The sequence below is a fragment of the Coptis chinensis genome, chromosome 8 (genome assembly GCF_015680905.1).
Source record: "Coptis chinensis isolate HL-2020 chromosome 8, ASM1568090v1, whole genome shotgun sequence".
NCBI classification, from domain to species: Eukaryota; Viridiplantae; Streptophyta; class Magnoliopsida; order Ranunculales; family Ranunculaceae; genus Coptis; species Coptis chinensis.
Window position 1 is genome coordinate 31,821,493 of NC_141463.1, and position 19,640 is coordinate 31,841,132.

At 39.3% G+C, this 19,640-nt stretch overlaps 4 protein-coding genes across 6 annotated transcripts; 1 reads left to right on the top strand and 3 right to left on the bottom strand.

The window, feature by feature from the left end:
* Positions 1–2,551: 2,551 nt before the first annotated feature.
* Positions 2,552–5,528, bottom strand: LOC147481100 (uncharacterized). Of its 2 annotated transcripts, XR_015204713.1 has the most exons (4): positions 4,632–5,528; positions 4,137–4,198; positions 2,835–3,020; positions 2,552–2,751 (listed from the first exon to the last, which is right to left on the bottom strand). XR_015204713.1 is itself a non-coding variant. In XM_086577657.1 (3 exons), the coding sequence occupies exons 1-3, from the start codon at positions 4,902–4,904 to the stop codon at positions 2,978–2,980; spliced, it is 417 nt and encodes a 138-aa protein (XP_086433783.1). In that variant the 5' UTR covers positions 4,905–5,188; the 3' UTR covers positions 2,552–2,977. The 2 variants fall into 2 exon arrangements, 1 of the variants encoding a protein (XP_086433783.1); XM_086577657.1 differs by having other exon boundaries at positions 2,552–3,059; positions 4,632–5,188.
* LOC147481101 (uncharacterized) lies at positions 5,431–8,725 on the bottom strand. 2 transcript variants are annotated; one of them, XM_086577655.1, is made up of 5 exons: positions 8,617–8,725; positions 8,423–8,483; positions 7,781–7,840; positions 5,705–6,097; positions 5,431–5,604 (listed from the first exon to the last, which is right to left on the bottom strand). In XM_086577655.1, exons 3-5 carry the CDS (start codon positions 7,798–7,800, stop codon positions 5,556–5,558), a joined length of 462 nt encoding a protein of 153 aa, XP_086433781.1. In that variant the 5' UTR covers positions 7,801–7,840; positions 8,423–8,483; positions 8,617–8,725; the 3' UTR covers positions 5,431–5,555. The 2 variants fall into 2 exon arrangements, with proteins under 2 accessions (XP_086433781.1, XP_086433782.1); XM_086577656.1 differs by lacking the exon at positions 8,617–8,725 and having other exon boundaries at positions 5,431–5,577; positions 8,423–8,562.
* A 724-nt stretch (positions 8,726–9,449) lies between these two features.
* Positions 9,450–10,880, bottom strand: LOC147481102 (ribosomal RNA small subunit methyltransferase-like). Its single transcript, XM_086577654.1, has 2 exons — positions 10,483–10,880; positions 9,450–10,399 (listed from the first exon to the last, which is right to left on the bottom strand). Exons 1-2 carry the CDS (start codon positions 10,789–10,791, stop codon positions 9,650–9,652), a joined length of 1,059 nt encoding a protein of 352 aa, XP_086433780.1. The 5' UTR covers positions 10,792–10,880; the 3' UTR covers positions 9,450–9,649.
* Positions 10,881–18,956: 8,076 nt separating this feature from the next.
* On the top strand, positions 18,957–19,310 carry LOC147481103 (uncharacterized). Its single transcript, XM_086578836.1, has one exon. It carries the CDS (start codon positions 18,957–18,959, stop codon positions 19,308–19,310), a length of 354 nt encoding a protein of 117 aa, XP_086434962.1.
* The last annotated feature ends 330 nt before the right edge of the window (positions 19,311–19,640 follow it).

Here is a 19,640-nt window from a genome sequence, read left to right on the forward strand (position 1 = left end):
CAGTTGTGATAAATGGATTTAAGGGATCTGGTCGATCCAAAGAGAGGTAGTGTCATGAAAAAGCCTCCACCCATGTTTAGCAAGTAAGGCTTTATTCATATCTGCTGTTTTCCTGAACCCAATACTCCCCCCATGGCCTTAGGAGCACATATCTTGTCCCACTTGAGAGTGTGGATAGTTGAAATCTCTTCCTTGCCATTCCAGAAGAAGTCTCTACACACGTTGTCAATCTTGGCACAAATGGTAGCTGAAATAACATAGGTGGGCATGGTGTATAAAGGTGTAGCTTGTGCTACTGCCTTTATAAGTACATAACGACCAGCTTGAGAGAGCACTTTTGCTTTCTAGCCTTTAATCTTGGTATGAACTCTAGCAACCAAGTAGTCAAACACTTCACATTTTTTTCATTGCAAGTAGAATAAGCACCCCCGAATACTTCTCTTTTAGGTGGAAGAACTTAACTCTCAAGAATCTCTTCAACAACTTCTTATGTTTGTCATGTATATTGTTGCTAACGAAGACATTGGATTTGTCAAGTCAATCATTTGGTCAGAGGCCTCACAATATCTATCCAAGATGCCTTTAAGATTTCCAGCTTCATGAAGAGAGGCTTTGCAAAACAAAATCAAGTTATCTGTGTACAATAGATGGCTAATGGAGGGAGAGTTTCTCCTTATTTTGATGTCACTTACATCACCATTATGTTCTCTTTTGACAATCAGTCTAGAGAGGGATTCTGATACTATGATAAAAAGATAAGGGGAAAGGGGGTCACCCTGCCTCAACCCTCTTTTAGGGAAAACATGATCAAGAGGTGAACCATTTAACAGATCCTAAAAGAAATAGTTGAGAAACAATTATTTATCAAGGATCTCCACCTACTGGAGAATCCTAATCTCTCAAAAATTTGATCTAAAAACTTCTATTCAATCCTATCATAGGCCTTAGCCATGTCAACTTTCAAAGCAAGCCATCTCAACTTTCAGAGCAAGCCACCCTTGCTTTTGTTTCTTCATCTTAGCCATCCTGTGAAATACTTCACTTGCAAGCCCAACATTATCTCCAATACTCCTCCCTTTGATGATGAATGCCCTTTGAAAGGGAGAATCAATCTTGTGGAGGTGTTGTTTCAACCTATTAGCCATCATTTTTGCAATAATCTTATAAGTGAAATTACATAGGCTAATAGGTCTAAATTTGGACAAGTGGTCAGGGTTTGTGATTTTGGGAATGAGTGCAATAAAAGTTTCATTCAACTTAGGATGCAAGATTCCAAATTGGAAAAAGTATTGCACACACCCAACCACAGACTCACCAACTATGTCCCAACAAGATTGGAAGAAAATGCCCTGGAACCCATATGGTCTAGGGACCTTTAGGTTGCCCAAACTTTTCACAACAGCCCAAATATCCTTAGCAGAGGGGATTGCAGTGAGTAAATCATTCTCTCTATCACTTACTTGGGCTTTAAATTCCCAAAGTTGTATGTATTTAAGTTAGGGTACGTTAAAGAGATCTGGCTTTGTAACTTGTTGGGTTACAGTTCTTGAGCAATCATCAATAACAAGCATGCGAATCGTATTACATACTTTATTTTAAGTCTTCAAACCCATTGCCTCGAACATCTATTACCTATTATTGTAGGTAGTATGCTTTTTTGGGTTGTAATTCTAATTCAAAGTAATATAAAGCATTGAGAGACTTGACTGGATGTATATTTTCAGTGACGCAAGGGTACTTCTAGATTATATATAAAATAGGAAACCTATCAAGATGGATCTCGTTTGTGTGTTGATTCGTATGATTTGTTTGGGTGCATTTATATCTGCAAATGATCAAAAGAAATCAATTTGGCTTTGGAAAAAAATGCCCCGAAAGGACGGCCTAATTTTTGTCGTCGGTGACTTATCTTTAGCCTATAAAGAAAACTCCTTGAGTAACAGTAGCTTTTGGGTCTACCGGATTTTTCTTTTTCCACAATTGTCCTCATTCATATTTTCTATTTACAACGCTCTAATATGATATTATGTGTAATTTGTTATATTTAACAAGGATAAATATCCAAATATAAGATTCAACTCTAATTATGTTCGTCAACAATTGTGACTGGGCTTATTAATTGGACAGCCTCTCAATTTCACGCTCATAGAGCGTGCCCAAAATGCTAGTAGCAATAATGCCAATTTCACCTGCCAAATCTACCAGCAATACAGCACCATAGTAAAATGCATTTTCGCTCCAATTGGCTTTAGAATGCTTAAAGCAAGGGTGGCACAAGCACTGGACTTGCTCTAACTACAAGTCACAGAGCACTAGGCCAGCGTGCCCTTCCCATCTTAAGCTTGAGAGTTGCGACTAACCCTCCAGAGCAATCTCATCCATAAGTTCAAAACTGATAGTAACTATGCCAACTAGCATACAAGTTTTACAGCCACCACATTGAGACAACAGCTGGTATTAATTACATCACAATCAAAGACATACAGAATCCACAGGAACAAGTCTTTCAAGAAAGCCTTCCAAGAATGCCAAAAGAGACAGGCATACGATATAAGAAAAATGAAGACTTTTGCTTTTGCTTTTTTTTTCCCCTTTGATATTAATGACAACAGTTCTAATGTACAAGAAATTTCAGTGTTCGTTTATCTATACATGCTGGTTGGTTTTACAACAGAACCAGCTTCTAACATATTTGCTCCACCGTCCCTAATCAGAAAACCCAGAACCAGGGATCCGGTGCAACAAAGATTTCTGTGATAATTAGAAGAAAAAGTAAATAATAAAATTGAAGAATGTCCACAACAAACAACATAAAAGCCTCATCAAAACCTAACCCAAAATCTCCAGTTCTGTCAACGACGTCACAACAAAGTTAACATTGTCTTGTTGAGCAACTTGGATAGTTTCTGCATTTTCATTATGAAACTCTGCATTTTCTCCAACGTAGGATCGTGCGTTTGATATCATCACCATGAAGTCATGCTCCAGACTCCAAATTGCGGTAGTATTTGTTTACTAACCTGGAATGGATCACATCAAAAGATAGGGGAACTGGAAACCTGAACAATTTTCCACATACCCAGAGTTTTTCATCTTATTGGATAAAAGTCTAAAAAATGAATTTAAAAAGTAAAAATATCTTATTCAGTTTTTAAAATGTCATCATTTTTTATCAAATCTCCTTGGGAAGCTGGGTTGGCACCAATTTGACATTCCTATCATACACAATGAACTGAGGAATGATTTTTGGGATGTGATTTCCCAAGCAAGGACGATATGAGTTCCCCATCATGGAAAGGAAGAGTGTCCTCAACATGCTATTTGGAAAAGAATTAGGCCACAATCTATGGCCGGGTACCCACTAATATATATTTATATATAGGGCTGAATTTACTTTTTATTTTATTTTTGACAGATCCCCTTATTATGGAGAACGCCCTCACAAAGTATCAGCCCATTTGAATCACATTTAACATTGTCAAAAAAATGTTGCAAAAGTAAATAATTTTAACCCATTATAAATCCTAAAGTTGATCACAGCTTTCCGCAAGGTCACATTCAAATGGGCTGATTTGGATATCACCCAAGAAGACCATCCTCCCTCCTCCCCCTGAGAAACATCCCTCAAGGATATAGTATGTCATTTTGCCATTTTGGTGCGTAATAATATCCTTTCCTATCTCTCTGTGTCAACTGTGAACCTAAGTTATAAGATCCTGTGTTTAGTGCAACTACATCCATAAATCCTAGTGGCCCAACCACTAAATGAAAATATATTGGCAATACATCACCCTTTTGAATACATCAGACTAGTTAAAAAAGAGAGACATGATTGCGGACGCACAAGTAAAACAAATCCAAGGTTTCTTGTGTATCAAGGCTAACACCTACCTTCTATAGTTTCAATTCTAAAGACAACTGGACAAGCACCTACCTTCCTGCACCTTAAAAGGGCTACTAAAAGGAGTTTCGATAAATACATCACGCATGAAAACTTATAAAATCACAAAACCATGTGAAATTAGGTTTGTAATATGGTATCACGGTATATCCATATAATTGTCATACCAAAACATAAACTCCCGATTTCTAACAAGTATCAAAACATAAAAATAATGATATATACAAAGAAATACCTGTTTAGAAAATCCTGCTTCCACAAGATCTGTTTTTTAAGTTTTTTAATCCCATAGCGATCCTGAAATATTTATAACCAGTATTGTCAGAATAATTGACAGCTTTCTTAGTATCTCTTTCTAAAATTAAACTGATAGCAGATCTGAAATATTCATATTTAAGTTTGTAAGTGTAAGGCGCGGTTGTTTGTCCAATAAGAAGAAACCCATTTGCGTTCACAAATCCCTAATTTCCCACCAAAGTGGAAACTTAATTACCCGAGGCATTTAGATGGCAAATCAACTGTCAAGAATGCCACAGAAAAGGAAAATTTCATAATATTCATCATCCACACTCAAACAATGGTTACACTTGGCTAGAAAATCAATTAGCTAGTGACTTAATTTCCAAGAGAACCATTTTTCTTGAAAAGAATTTTGCTCGCAAACACGGAAAACCTTATAACTGACAAAGAAAAACCCTATAAAAAGCATGTAGAAGAGTAGGATGATTACCCGACTTCTATCTCCAGAATGCTCTAGTTTGGCAATTAGAGATACTAGCTTAGCTCTGCTCTGTTCTTCAATGCAAGGGTGCTCCCAGTTAGCATCAGGATCAAGTAGTTCCCAAGGACAATGTTTGAACTCCTCATCAGAATCATTCTTGTACGGATAGAATATTTCTCCCAAGGACAGTCTGGAAACTCTAAAGACTTGGGCTTCACAGATACAATTCGACCAGGCCACCAACTCCCACCATCCTGTTCGTTTTTCCACCAAACAACACATTTATCCCGAGTCATCCAATTCCGTTTAATGGATGAATCATACAGTGTTCTTTCAACAAGGAAGTCTGGAAAATCGTTCAGTTCCGGCAGTGTAAGTTTGAATGTTTTTCCAGACAAAAGACAAGAAGGATCCACAAATTCAAGTGAGAATTTACAGCAGCTCTCTCCAGATCCGGGATACGTAGAATAAGAGAGGCCTCTAACTTACATGATTCCACCGCTCTTAGTTTTTCCCAGAGTGGTTCCCAAATATCTGATGAGCTGTGACACTCTCCAAATTGTTGATGTCCCTGTCATATAGAGAACTACAAACTAACTTTTGAGCAAGAGGTTTAGAGATCTCATCACAGTTGTCAATAGATGTCACCACACCTCTTCCGGTTTTATGTTGCATATTCTGCATTGATATATCCGATTCGCTTTGATTTTTCAAAATCGAAACAGATGATTCATTATCGAATGAATTAAATTCTGATTCATCTTCATCTTCAGAGTCTCCAGAAAACTGAGAAATCATATTACGCGTGCATTGCGTGCTGCAGCCCTCTGTGGCCGCAGAATGACTTTGACTTGGATGATTTCTTCATTGTAGCTTTCTTCTTTCTAGATTTCCTAGTTTTGGTTGTAAAAGGCAAAGAAGCACCACATTTGTTCAAATTCCTCTTCTTGATAAGCTGTCCAGAAGAAGACCCGAAATAAACCTGACAGTACAAAAAAATACAATAGTATATACCCATGAAAAGGAGACAGCTAGAGGAACGAAAAACATATATGGACGAGATTAATGACAAAAACTCTTACATCTTCCCTGTGCCCTTTCCGTTTTGATCTGCGAAATCCATCTTTTTGACTGTAATCGAAGTCACTTTCTTCAGCACTGCACTCCGGGTCATCAAAAAAAACTTTACCATTACACCCTTGCTCCCCTTCACTGGAGAGTTCATCAGCAATATTGTACTCGGAGTCGTTATCATTGCTTGGATTTCAATTTCCGGTTCCCAGTCTATAAATTGTGGCATTGGCTCAATCATGCGGTCCAGGTCTATTAATGGCAAAATTTGGTATTCTTGAAAGCCACTAATATCAGCAGGGCCAATTGCATGTTTTACAGATGATGGCATCCAGTCAATTCCCTGAGCGCTAAACGCCGCTTCTGGTTCATGCTCTGGTAAGGTTCTGGATAGGGAATCATACCTGTAATTTTCCAACAACCATATCACTGTTAAAGATTACGGGAGGAAAAACACAAATGTCTCTAAAAAGGAAGTCCGTTAAAGTGCATACTTGAATCGCAAAGTATATATAATGTATATATAGAACAGACACACATGGCGCAATGTAATACAAACTCAGTTACATATTGACAGACAGGCACTACAAATGGATACATGTGCAAAGGACCATAGAAGGTGTGAAACTCTATTTAAGTCCTCTTGCACAGTGTTGCCTTTTGCAGTTCACGCATACAACAGAGGCAGGCAATACATGAAGAAAGTATTTTCTAAATCTTCTATACACTGTATGTACTTCAGACATGTCAGACATTTTCCAATAGCGGTAAGGACATGCTTCCTCTTGCAGAGTGTCGACTTTTGCAGTTTACGCCTGGGCAGTTTAAGCATTAATCGGTACCAAATCGCTTTAGGAGCTTATAGTGATTAATCCTTGTAATCAGAATTAATCGGGGATTAATCGGAAACTTATCGGAGATAACATTGTTAAAGTTCTGACTCATGGAATTCAATAAGACAATAGGTCTTTGACCAGGCCCATCAACGTAATTGATTAGGAACATGGCCCAACATTCATCTTAAAGATCCAAAGGCATTGGCATTGTATCTTGCTCAACCGCCTCAACAGAAGCACGACTATTTTCTCTCCTACTCTTTGGCTTCTTTGCTACTAAGAAACACGGGTGTCGTCTTTCTCAATCAATTTAGCAATTCGAATAAGAGTCTCTGCCATATCACGAGTTACGCCCTCAATAGATAACAAACTACAATAATTGGTAGCACTGATTGGTTCAATGGGTTGCCAAGACGAGAGTTGTTGGTAGTGTCGACTTTGATGGATGTTGGTTACTAGAAAAGTTCATTGCAGCTTCAAGGTTTTCAATTGATAATCTTTAGCAGTTAAATTTGTTGAAGTATCAACGTGGGGATTTGAATCAGCTAATCCCATAAACTCATAATCTCCAACACAAGTGTGTCAAAGCCCGGAGCTGTTTAGCGGCATTTTCTTGAAACCGATTTCCAAGAAATCGGCCGATTAATCAAACTAAAATGCCTGGTTTTTGGAACCCGCTCAGACTTGTATTTTTCGGCCCAATCGGATCGGTGAAGTAAGCATAGCGGTTACTTTCGCCCGCTTAAACTGCACAGGTTTCGCATACAATGGAGGCAGGCAATACATGCAGAAAATATTTTCTATATCTTCTATCAGTACCTGACAGAATAATACTACTATTATGACATTTTATTATATAACACTGTACTGTATTTCAGACAGATGTCATGCATTTTCCAATAGATGTAAGGACACGCTTCACTAATGGATCAACAATATAACATTATAATGTAATCAAGTACGGCATTGAGAGGTGGGGCAAGTGGAGCAGTATTGTACTGAATGTCTCAATATATATCAACAAGCTTGTAAGGACAGCTTCATTTCCTTCTTTGTTGCTTGTCTTTTCTGTTAATTGGTTTATTGTCAGTCAAATTAATACTAGAGGTAAAAAAAAATTACAATTTCTGGCATCTTTCACGCATAACCTTTAGCATAAAACACAGATCAAGCATTGGGGTAGTACTAAGTACAAACAGAGAGAAGATTAAATCAATCGAGTTCACTAACTATAATGGACAGGAAGCTAACCTGATCCAGAACATTTCCATGTGTATCTTTGATAAGGGGACGGTAATCTCCAAGGAAAAACTGCCACAAAAGATGAAAAGGGATTATAGCATACGGTAATCTCAAAGTTAAAACTGATATATGCATACTACTCATGCGCCAACTAAACATAAAATTTAATTTTAAAAAGTGAAGTTAAGAAATATTTTATCAAGGTTCAACAAGTGAATCTACTCAATCACTCGATCTGGTCATGTCAATCCTATTGTTAGTGGCAGTTAACATTAGCACGTCCCTTCTGGGGTTTTGCTCACCGACCATTGCATTAAATTGCTGGTGACGGAAAGCTATACATCACCACTTAAGCTTTGAACTTTATTGGCTCTCATCCTCTTTTATACTATATAAATTCCAGCAATCTTAATTATTTTAGAAACATTTCAAATAGGAATTTATTTCAAGTCCAAGTTCTATTAGGATTCCTAGTTCTCTCTATATCTTACAGTAAAAAAAACGCTAAGTCATTGCAAATAATGGTTCTCATAGCAAGATACTACAAGCCACCAATCCCTTCTCAATTAATACCCATTTCACAATAAAAGAGTGTCCCAATTACAAAGAAAATCTTGTTGTAAGCAAGGACTAGTGGATAGGGAATCATACCTGTAATTTTCCAACAACCATATCACTGTTAAAGATTACAGGAGGAAAAACACAAATGTCTCTGAAAAGGAAGTCCGTTAAAGTGCATACTTGAATCGCAAAGTATATATAATGTATATATAGAACAGACACACATGGCGCAATGTAATACAAACTCAGTTACATATTGACAGACAGGCACTACAAATGGATACATGTGCAAAGGACCATAGAAGGTGTGAAACTCTATTTAAGTCCTCTTGCACAGTGTTGACTTTCGCAGTTCACGCATACAACAGAGGCAGGAAATACATGAAGAAAGTATTTTCTAAATCTTCTATACACTGTATGTACTTCAGACATGTCAGACATTTTCCAATAGCAGTAAGGGCACACTTCCTCTTGCACAGTGTCGACTTTTGCAGTTTACGCCTAGGCTGTTTAAGCATTAATCGGTATCAAATCGCTTTAGGAGCTTATAGCAATTAATCCTTGTAATCGGAATTAATTGGGGATTAATCGGAGATAACATTGTTAAAGTTCGGACTCATGGAATTCAATAAGACAATAGAAATGGTATACAGAAGGCAGAATCAATATATATGAACATTTTAAGGTACTTACGCACATGCCATGAACAATGAATTCGATGCAACAACCTAACAAATCTTTTAGACTAGAGAAGTTCTACTACATAGTTCATCACCCTTGAATTGATGAATTCGATGCAACAACCCCTACGACGAAGTCTGATGGCAGTCCGACAATGTTGATCCCATTTAACTATTGAGTAAAAAGACTACATATATTTAGATCCATTAGTGGATTCCTGCATTTAATAAAAATTCACCAGTTCTAGTGCAACACAACATTTGATAGCTCTTGAAGTTGAAATACTCCTGATGAAAGCCCAAGCGTCAAGGGAATGATCCTTTAACAACCACAAATCAATTACCTTTAAAAGAGATTGATTAGAACAACAATAATGATGAACTATACCAGCAACAGACATCACTGAAATCAACTGTAGTGTTCACCAGACTGTAAATTCCACGTTTAAGTCTTTCAGAACTTGGGTATTAAATCATTCCAAACATGTGGAATTTAGATTACAATAAACTGATTAAACTGCCTTGACAAAAATCCAAAACTGTTTGTATATTAGAATCACTAGGTTGACGACGAAAGTAAAACAAAACAAAAGTTAACAGAAAGAAAATTTAACATACTGAAAGTCAGAAGACTAAATCAGGAAAAGTGTATGCCAGCCTTGTTGAACAAAGACAATAAGTACAGGAAATCCACTTGTGTGAGCTTGGAAGACCTCTTCTCTTCGAAATCTCCTTGCTTCAAGACACCCAAAACCTTCTCCTTGAAATCAGATTTCAAAACCTCTGCATCATTATCCTCCATCTCCATATCATCGTCATCTCTCCCGTCTTCAATCTCCATACTTGGGTCCTCGCCATCAACTTCACCTAAAGCAGCTACCTCGACTGGGATCTTGTTTTCCTCCGAAGATGTATTTTGGGGAAGATTCAGAGATAGGAGTGTTATGTAGTTCTTCTCCAACAAAGAAAGTACAGATTTCTGTCTGAAAATTGACCCTAGAGTTTTGTTCTTCCGGTTGAAACACAAACGAATCAAACCATCCCATTCCTTAAAGTTTACCGGAGGAAGTGGTTTTCTAGGCTCAATTCTCACCACAGAAGAGTCTACCTTAGGTGGAGGCCGGAAATTATTCTTCCCAACCTTCAGGAGATGAGATATACGAGCCAAGAGCTGAGTGTTAACCGAAAGGCGACAGTAAAGATTTTGACCTGGCTGAGCTATAAGCCTCATGGCAAATTCCCTTTGGAACATGATAATTGCGCATCTAAAAAGGGGTCGGTGTGCCAATAACTTAAATGTCAGTGGAGAGGATATCTGATACGGAATGTTTGCCACGCAAATATCAAAGTATGGAAGATCACACTTTAACACATCACCTTGGATAACCTGTACACAATTAGCACTGCATAAATAAAACAAAAGTAGTAAATAAATAAGCTAATTATACATGAAACCAAATATAAGTATACCTTTAAACGGCTATTATGAGGTGTACCATGAAAGCGCCTTTGCAATTCAAGAACCATACGAGGATCAACTTCAACAGCAATAACCATTTTCCCAACTTCTAATAACTTTTTTGTTAAATTCCCAGTACCAGGACCAATTTCAAGTATTACATCACTACTTTTGATTCCTGATTTCTCGACAATCGTGTCTACAAGAAGTGGGTTTTTTAGGATATGTTGTCCTTTGGATTTGTGGAATGAGACTCCACCTTGAAAGTGGTTTGATGGATTACGAGATGGTTTCTCTTTTCTCATTTTCCCTCCTGCCATTGTTGGAGAACAAAATTAGGGTTTTTAGGGGGCTTTAGGTTTTATGAGGAGAGGGGAGTATAAAATGGGTCGGGTGAATGATCCGACCCACATTACAAAGGTCTGCCGTGTTTTACTTGGGCCTTAAATTGCCTAAGTCGTATGGATTTAAGTCGGGACTAAGGAGATCTGGCGTTGTAAATTGTTGGGTTATAGTCTTGACTCTTGAGCAATCATTAGTAACAAGCAGGCGAATCGTGTTACATACTTTATTTTATGGAAAATGCCTTGATTGGATGTTGACTGAGAAAAGAGGACAGAACAGCGCGTTGAATCTGCCAGACAAGTTTTATTCCACTGTCGGACGTGGCCCCTACTAGAAGATAGTGTGTAATACCCAAAATACCCTTCCCCATATTAGTTATTTTTAATAGAAAGAAATGAAATTAATATAATAGGAATTTACATATAAACCCTTGAACATCTTCTACCCTCTAGTCACATCTCTTACATTTTTTTTTTTTTTCCTCCTATTCCTTTTTTTTTTTTTTTTTCTTCTTCTCTCAACAATATTCACTCCTCGAGTACACGGTCTTTTCAATGAAAACTTCATTTCTTCCCGTTTCTTCCCCATTTTCTTCCCCACTTTTTTTCCCTCCATTTCTACTCGATAAGATACATTATCCTCCAGTCCTAGAGTTCTTCATCTAAGAAAATCATTTGGAAGCACCTTGCAGTAATGTGCTTGATAATAGGCTAAAATCAATTGTCTACATTTAAGTTGATTACTTTTTATAAATGTTTATGTTACATTCAAGTTAAATGTCAGTTTAATAGCAACATCCTAAATGTCCCAAGTCACTTTGATCATTGGATTCTTTCCACATGTTCTAAAAGTAAAGCAAAATAGGGATGAAAACACTATTAACCGTGTATTTTCAGGTTATCTAAATATGAATTTTATAGAACTACATATTGTTGTACATTTGAGATAAGATGTCTTATTATGATCATATTCATTTCAGTTAAACTGTAGTACGCTCTCTAAAGTGAACTTATATAGTGTTTTAGGTGAAAGATAAGATGTCTTAATATGATCATGCTTAGTTCAGGTAAACTGTAGTAAACTCTCACAAGTGAACTGATATAGTGTTGTACTTGGGATATAAGATGTTATAATATGATTAAGGTCAGTTCGGGGTAAACAGTAGTATGTTATCTAAAGAGGACTAATATAGTGTGGTACTTGGGAGGTGAGATGTCATGATATGATCAAGTTCAGTTTAGGTAAACAGTAGTACACAGTCTAATGTGGATCAATATAGTGTTGTACTAGGGAGATAAGATGTCTTAATAAGATCAAGTTTAGTTTAGGTAAATAGTAGTATGCTTTCTAAAGTTGACAAATATAGTGTGGTACTAGGGAGATAAGATGTCTTGATAAGATCAAGTTCAGTTTAGGTAAACAGCAGTACGCTTTCCGAAGTGGACTAATATAGTGTCATACCTGGGAGATAAAATGTCGTAATATGATCTTGTTCGGGCAGAGGTAAAAATCAGAAATCTTGAGTACGGTGTCTAAAGTGATCTTATATAGTGTTTTAGGTGAGAGATAAGATGTCTTAATATGATCACGTTTAGTTCATTTAAACGTGGGTGCAGCTCTCTAAAGTGAACTAATATAGAAGTGTTTTGTGTTTATGTTTCAGCCATGGTCACTAAAGCATATCAAAGTCCTGTGGAATTATACCATGATGGTGATTCTGAAAAGACCATAGAGAGGAAGTATTGTAGAATGAAAGCCCACTATTGGTGGAAAAGTCATGTCGAGATGGGTACATTTGACGAGTACTGGATTATTGGTAAGAGACCAGAAGTAGTTGTGGCTATATGTAACAATAATGGATACCTTCATTTTCGTAGTTACCATCCCCGCCCTCACCGTCCGTCAGATCTAGAGACTCCGGGCATTTGATGGAGATCTTCGTGGTGACAATTAACAAGTTGTACAACTTCGAGCTCAATATGGAGGTCGTGGTGAAACGAGAATTTCACAAGTTAGTTTGGGACATAGACTTGCTTAGGAATTGGCGTTTTGATGTAAATTTCATGGCTAGGTATCCAGTATGAGCGGGATGCGTTGTAAAACCATGTTTACAAAGAATGCAAAAAGGCCAAAGAAATGAGGTTTATTCTATACCCAAGCGTGGTTTTGCTTTAAGTTCTGGGAGAATTCGAAAGTACAAAAGATTATGATGTTTCGAAAAGACCACCCTCGAAGCAATCGCCATTTCCACTACCATGCCAAGTATCGGTGGATATATAGCCAAGGAAAAAGGTAATAAATATGGTTTTGAAATATATAATAGTATTTGATATATAAGGAAAGGAAAAGTTATTGTTGCCTGTTTATGTAGTATGTTATGTGTAGTAAATGGAGTTCAAATCTTGTGTAGTTGAAAAGAAAATAATGACGAGGCTATGGATGATTCTCAAGACATTGAATGGAATGCGCGATCTACTCTCAAAACCACCACCGACTAGGAATGGGTGGAAGTGGTCGTAAGTGCTATGTGCCTGCAAAGCCAAAGGACCCATGCATCACATATACGCTGCCATGTGGATCTCTTGAAATTGACTTCTACGACGAAGACGAAAATGGTGATTTGGAGTGATTTGGAGTAATTTGTATGAGGAAAGTTTTGGAGTTTCAAATTTGTTTTATATGACCATTTTGTTGTGATGAAAGTGAATACTAGTATTGATAAGTTTTAGTAAATTATATGGTAGAAGTTGATAGTTTGAATCTATCGAAAGTGAGAACCCAAAACAGACCAAAATACGACGCTTTCCATATTTAAAGTACATTAAAATAAACAAACAAATTTATGACGCACCACATGAACAACTTCAATAAATGTCACTGAAATATGTAATTTTTGCAATGCAAATATAATCAATCTGTATAATCAAAGTCATCAGAGATCTACTATTATCTAATAACAATTACGATGTCGCAAAACGGTTTATGTTGTCATAGTAAGTATATCTTTGTCTCCTGGGCAATAGAGATCTATCAATATTTCAAAGAACGCAAGATAAGGTCTCGATTGGGAGCATAAACTATCTTGGTGGAGGGATGTTTGACTGAAAGCAAAAGTAATTAAATACAAAGTCCAACAAAGAATGAAAAACAAAACCCAAGAGCACGTAATTAGTTTGTCCATTCCGTCAATGAACCACTAAGCCTTTTTATTGTTTTTTCACAGGTCACCAGGCATGGAAGTCATCCCGCAGTCTAGAAGATCTTCGGCTATCGTATTTTTGATGAATTGCCCAGGGTAGCCAAATTGTAAGAGATAACAAATACGTTGCCTCGACAGAGGAACATAATTACTCACAATAATTGGTATATGATATACAAGACACTTTAATTTATTTTTAAAGATAAAGGGAAGACTTCCAAAGCTAGGAAGGATAAACAGAAGATGCACTTCAAAGTGTTAACAATGGGGACCAGTTTGGAGGAGACTTGCAGCGAGATAACTTAGGTTGCATTTCTGATCCAGTGCTCTATTCTCTTTCCCTAAACAGCAAAAAATATTAGGTAGAATCTCCTTATCCATAACCCTTACATGTTTCCTTCTACTTTTGGTAAAATCCTCCATTGTCAACAGTGTGAGTTCATAAGTGGAAGCAAACAAGTAAAACTCTAGTGTGTCTTGAGATCTATTAGATGGCTTACTACACCATTTGGATTAGAGAAAGCAGGTGCATCTTTCGCTACTCTAGTGAGACGCCTTTAAGAGTGGAAACTAATCAACAACCAACAAGAGTTACACGGTCTTATGCCATGGCAGCTCGGACCAAGGTGGGAAGAGATATTGATAGCGCAACTCTACCTGCACCAGGTTGGCATGGTGAGTTTCCCACTATCAAGCTACCTAAAGCAGAACTTCAGAAAGGCTTGGACTACTGCAAGTTAGCATTAGTGGGCAGAATCGATCTTCAACTTCTGAAGTTTGACAGAGTATGTGAGCTGGTTTCGCAAAAATGGCCAACTAAAGGGGAGGTAAAAATCACACCCTTAGGAAGAGGCTACCTAATGTTTAAATTTTCGAGGAGGAGGAAGATTTCAAGCTCATTTGGGGACAAGGCTCTTGGCTTTTTGACAAATAGGTGTCATACCAACAAATGGAGCCCAAATTTTTTTCTCTGCACAAGCAAACTCACCTAATGCCTTAGTATGGGTTAAATTCCGGCGGGCTAAGCATGGAGTATTGGGAGGTCAAAACCCCGATGGCTCGGGCAAAACGGTGGGTAGACCATTGCATATCGATGATACCACCGCAAATAGAACTAATGGGTTCTACGCCATGGTACTTTGTGACATGGACCTATCAAAGCCGGTACCGAGAGAGAATCACGGGTGGAAGTAGAGGACTCGACATCCGGTTCGCAAAAGTGGAAGTCAAAAAAGATGCCCAAATTTTGTTCTCATTGTAAAGGGTATTGGGCATCTCGCCCTCGAGTGCGACATCTTAAAGTTGCACCGGGTAAAGAGAAACCAACAATACCAACCCACTGCCTAAGCTCGGGTTCCCGACAAAGGAAAATCAGCTAAGGAGGCGCCAACTCGGGTGAGGGGCGGAGTTTACCCAAAGATATCTCAAAAGCCGAGGAAAAACTAAAGAGAAAACAGAGGCAACAAGGAACAAAGGAACATGGTGAGACGCCGAGGAGAGCATGAGGAGGTACAAGAAGTTCATCGGCCCGACTCGAGAGGGATAACGAACAGCAAAGAGGCGAATCCGAACAAGATGAGGATTCTAATCAACTCTTTGAAGATGCAATGCCGTGAGCCATAACATCGGCCCGGACGGGAAGCTTCGTGAGGATCTAGATCACCGTGAATCGAGTTAACGAAGAGTTAGTAACTGCCATTGTACCTTTTGTCGCAGAGGTACCGCTAAGGTGTGAAGTGAACATTAGTAACAACTTCAGTACTCTTGATACTGAGGACAACGTTCCCAAGATGCAGGATGAGTTGGTTAGAGAAGCTGGCCTCGTGTCAGGGAGGTGGGGTGATCAAGTTGAAACTGACCCAGTCCAGCTACCAGTGAAAAGAGGTAGGGGAAGACCAAAAAAAGGGGAAGGTACGAGTTCACAAGCTCGTTCTTTACCGAAAGTACAGGTGCAAAAATCTAAACTAGCCCATTAATGACGCCACTCTATTGGAACATTAGGGGAGTTATAAAGGATCAAGCCATGGAGAGGATCCGTAGCATGGTGAAAATTTTTCAGTTTGATGTTATTTGTCTGGCGGAACCTTTGGTAAAGCCGAAGACAGATTCAGTTTTGAAAATGGGGTTGCCTGACTATGATGAGTGCTTCTTCCACAATGATGAAGTCGACAGAACAGGCAACCTTTGGATATTGTATAAGAGAGGACTGCAAATAAACCTTGTACACGCCTCAAGGCAGCAAATAACGATTGAGGTAGAAGGAGTTGTCATGTCTTTTGTTCATGCCCACAGCCTAATGCTCCACAGAAGACAACTCTGGGCTGAATTGGTGGCTATGAAGATGGATTTGCCATGGTTGGTTGCAGGCGACTTCAACTGTGTCCTAAGCTACTCAGAGAAAAAGGGAGGGAGACTTCCGATGAGACTGGCAATGGAAGAATTCCACAATATGATCAATGATTGTTGCCTTATGCAAGCCAATTCCCAGGGCCAAACTTTCACTTGGTGTAATAATCAAGCTGGAGCTGGCAGAATAGTGTCTATGCTTGACCGCATTCTGGTTAACAATGCTTGGAACTGTAAGTTCACGGGCTGGAGGTACAAAGTGCTCAGCAGAGTGGCGTCTGATCACTCCCCCCTTTGCGGTGATTTTGTACAGATTCCCAGACCAGGTAACGCTCCTTTTAGATTCAATAAATTTTGGATTTCTCACCCAACCTTCCTGCAGACTGTCTTCACCAGCTGGAATCAGGCCTTGCATGGAACCCCGATGGTAGTGCTCATGAAAAAGCTTCAAAGACTCAAAAAAGATCTTAAAATTTGGAACCTTGAAGTGTTCGGGAATGTCGAAATAAATCTCGCCAAAGCCGGGAGAGGAACCGAGTCGGGGCTCAACAAGAAGTGGATATGAACTTGGAGGATAGCCAAGCAGTGAACCAAGTTATACTTAAAGAAGCCCAACTCTGTCAAGCTATGTCCGACCACCAGCAACTGTGGAGAACTAAAAGCAAAGACAAATGGGGTTGAGAAGCGAAAAGAAATTCGGCCTACTTTCATGCCCCTCAGATAAATCTCGAATGAGTAAAGCTATGATTCACGAGCTGCAAAACGAGGAAGCGGGTGCTAATGTCTACACAAACTCAAATTCAAGAATATATGCGGTGAAATCGTATACACAAAAATTTTGAAAAAACCGGTGATTCGGGATGATGCTCTCATGGAACCCATCCAGCCTTCTCTTCGCTATGGATGCAATGCTTTTGTCCCAAACCCCCACTTACGAAGAAATTCAACAAGTGGTGTTTATGATGAACCGGACTGACTCTCCAGGGCGGATGGATTCTCGGGGGCTTCTACCATGCTTGTTGGTCTATTATTAGGATCGATGTGTGTTTTGCTATACAGTCCTTTTTGTTGATCCAAGAATCCCACAAGGTTTCAACTCTAACTTCTTGTCACTCATCCGAAGAGAGAAACGCGTCAAACCGATCCATTTTCAGGCCAATATGTTTGAGTAACTTCAACATGAAGATTATTTCTAAGATCCTCCAAGTTAGACTAAATAAGTTCATTGGGGGGATCATATCTCCACAGCAAGCAGGTTTTATTCCAGGGAGAAGTGTGCACTCCAATATAGGGCTTGCATCAGAAATGGTGAATGAGCTGGATATAAACAGATTTGGAGGGAATGTGGTGATGAAGATTGATATCTCTCAAGCCTTCGATACTCTAAGTTGGGAATTCTTGTTTCAAGTTCTCGCCAGATTTGGTTTCCCAATTAGATTCATCAACTGGATTCACTGTATTCTAAAGTCAGCTAAAATGTCGGTCCTTATCAATGGTGGGCCTTGCGGCTTCTTTCAAATGGAAAGGGTCTAAGGCAAGGAGATCCCTTTATCACCGCTCCCCTCTTTGCATTAGTGAAGAGGTTCCGAAAGTAGAAATATCCTAGAATTGAGAAACAAGAGACTGGTAGGATCGATGGTGATTAACGTGGGGCAGATGGGGCCTTCACACCTACTCTTCGCGGGACGACATAATCATCTTTGCGAATGGTAAGATCCGAGGGTCTGAGAGCGTATTTCAGATTTGCTTTTTAGATACCAACAAACAAAGGGCGTTTCAACAAGGCTAAATGCAAGCTCATCTTGGGTGGCATCACACTTGCGCGGAGAAGGGCTATATCTGAGGAGTTTGGTATAGCAGAAGGGGCTCTTCCAGAGAAATATTTGGGTGTACCGTTGTCGAAAGGAAGAGTTACTAGAGCAGGGGTTCACATACTGCTTGATAAAATCAGATCGAAAATGGCCAATCGAGGGAAGGCTACCGTCCTTTCAAGGGAGAAGCATCATGATCAAGGCGGTGCTTTCAAGATACCTATACATAACATGGCTTTGTACAAATGGCCAGCGAGTATCATTAAAGAAGCGGAGCGAGCTATGAGAAACTTCTTGTGGTCAGGGGATTCGAGTAAAAAGATGGCAATCACAGTGAAATGGGAACAGGTTTGTAAACTAGTTGAGGAAGGAGGCTTGGGGATAAAAAAGCTTAAAGAAATTAACCTTGCCATGTTGATGAAACTTGCCTGGAACTTTAAATGTGGTTCGGATGATTTTGCAAAGTTCATGCGACTCAAGTACCTAACGACGGATGGAGCCCAAATTGGTTACCACAAGTACTCTTCCATTTGGCCTGGGATCAGGAGAGCCCTGAATGATATCGATTCAAGAAGCCAATGGGTAGTGGGGTCAGGCAGTAGGATTGATTTTTGGAGGGACAGATGGGCAGGCACACGCTCGATCCAGGAAGCACTCCATCTTACCGACAAGGAACTCGAGGAGGTCTCCTCAGAGTAGTAAAGCTATCATTGGTAACGGTCACATATATTGCCCACCGCTATCTTGGAGCCTGATACAAAAAGCTAGTCTAAGCATTAACGACATGAAGAGGGCTGAGGAGGAGGATACACTAATATGGCTACCTGAGTTAAAGGGTGATTTCTCTACAGCCTCGGCTTTTGAAGCTATTAGAAATAAAGGAGTAAGGGTTCATTGGCATGGAGCTGTTTGGAATCGCTTTACTCATCCCAAGCTAGCGGCTAACGCTTGGAAACTTTATAGTGGAAGAGCAGCGACAGATTTAGCAGCTAAGAAGAAGGGCATCCAGCTAGCGTCAAAATGTAAGCTATGTGGACAAAGAAGAAGAGGACTGAACCATCTCTTGTGGCAATGTGATTTTGCCGATAAGACTTGGAATTGGCTGGTGGGAAAGTTCAAATTCGTGAGCGGGCTTTAGAAGCGTGAGAGATGCAATAAGTCGGTCCCAACAAGTGAGTCCCTTCAAAAAGCGGTTGTGGGCGGTGGCGAGTTAGTGGTGGCATGGTTGCTATTTGGAAAGTCAGAAATAGAGCGACTTTGAAGGAAGAACTCCCACACTTCAGTATTGTTTCAATCGATTCGAAAAAGAGATCCATATTGCGGCTACCCTCTCGACAAGCTCACACCCATAACTCTTTACAAGAACTGGAGATTACCCGAACTTGGGGATTGAGCATGAGACCCAGCAAAGAGCTGGCCGGAGGGTCAAAGAGGGCATTTGGCGCCCGCCGCCTATGGTCGATCAAAA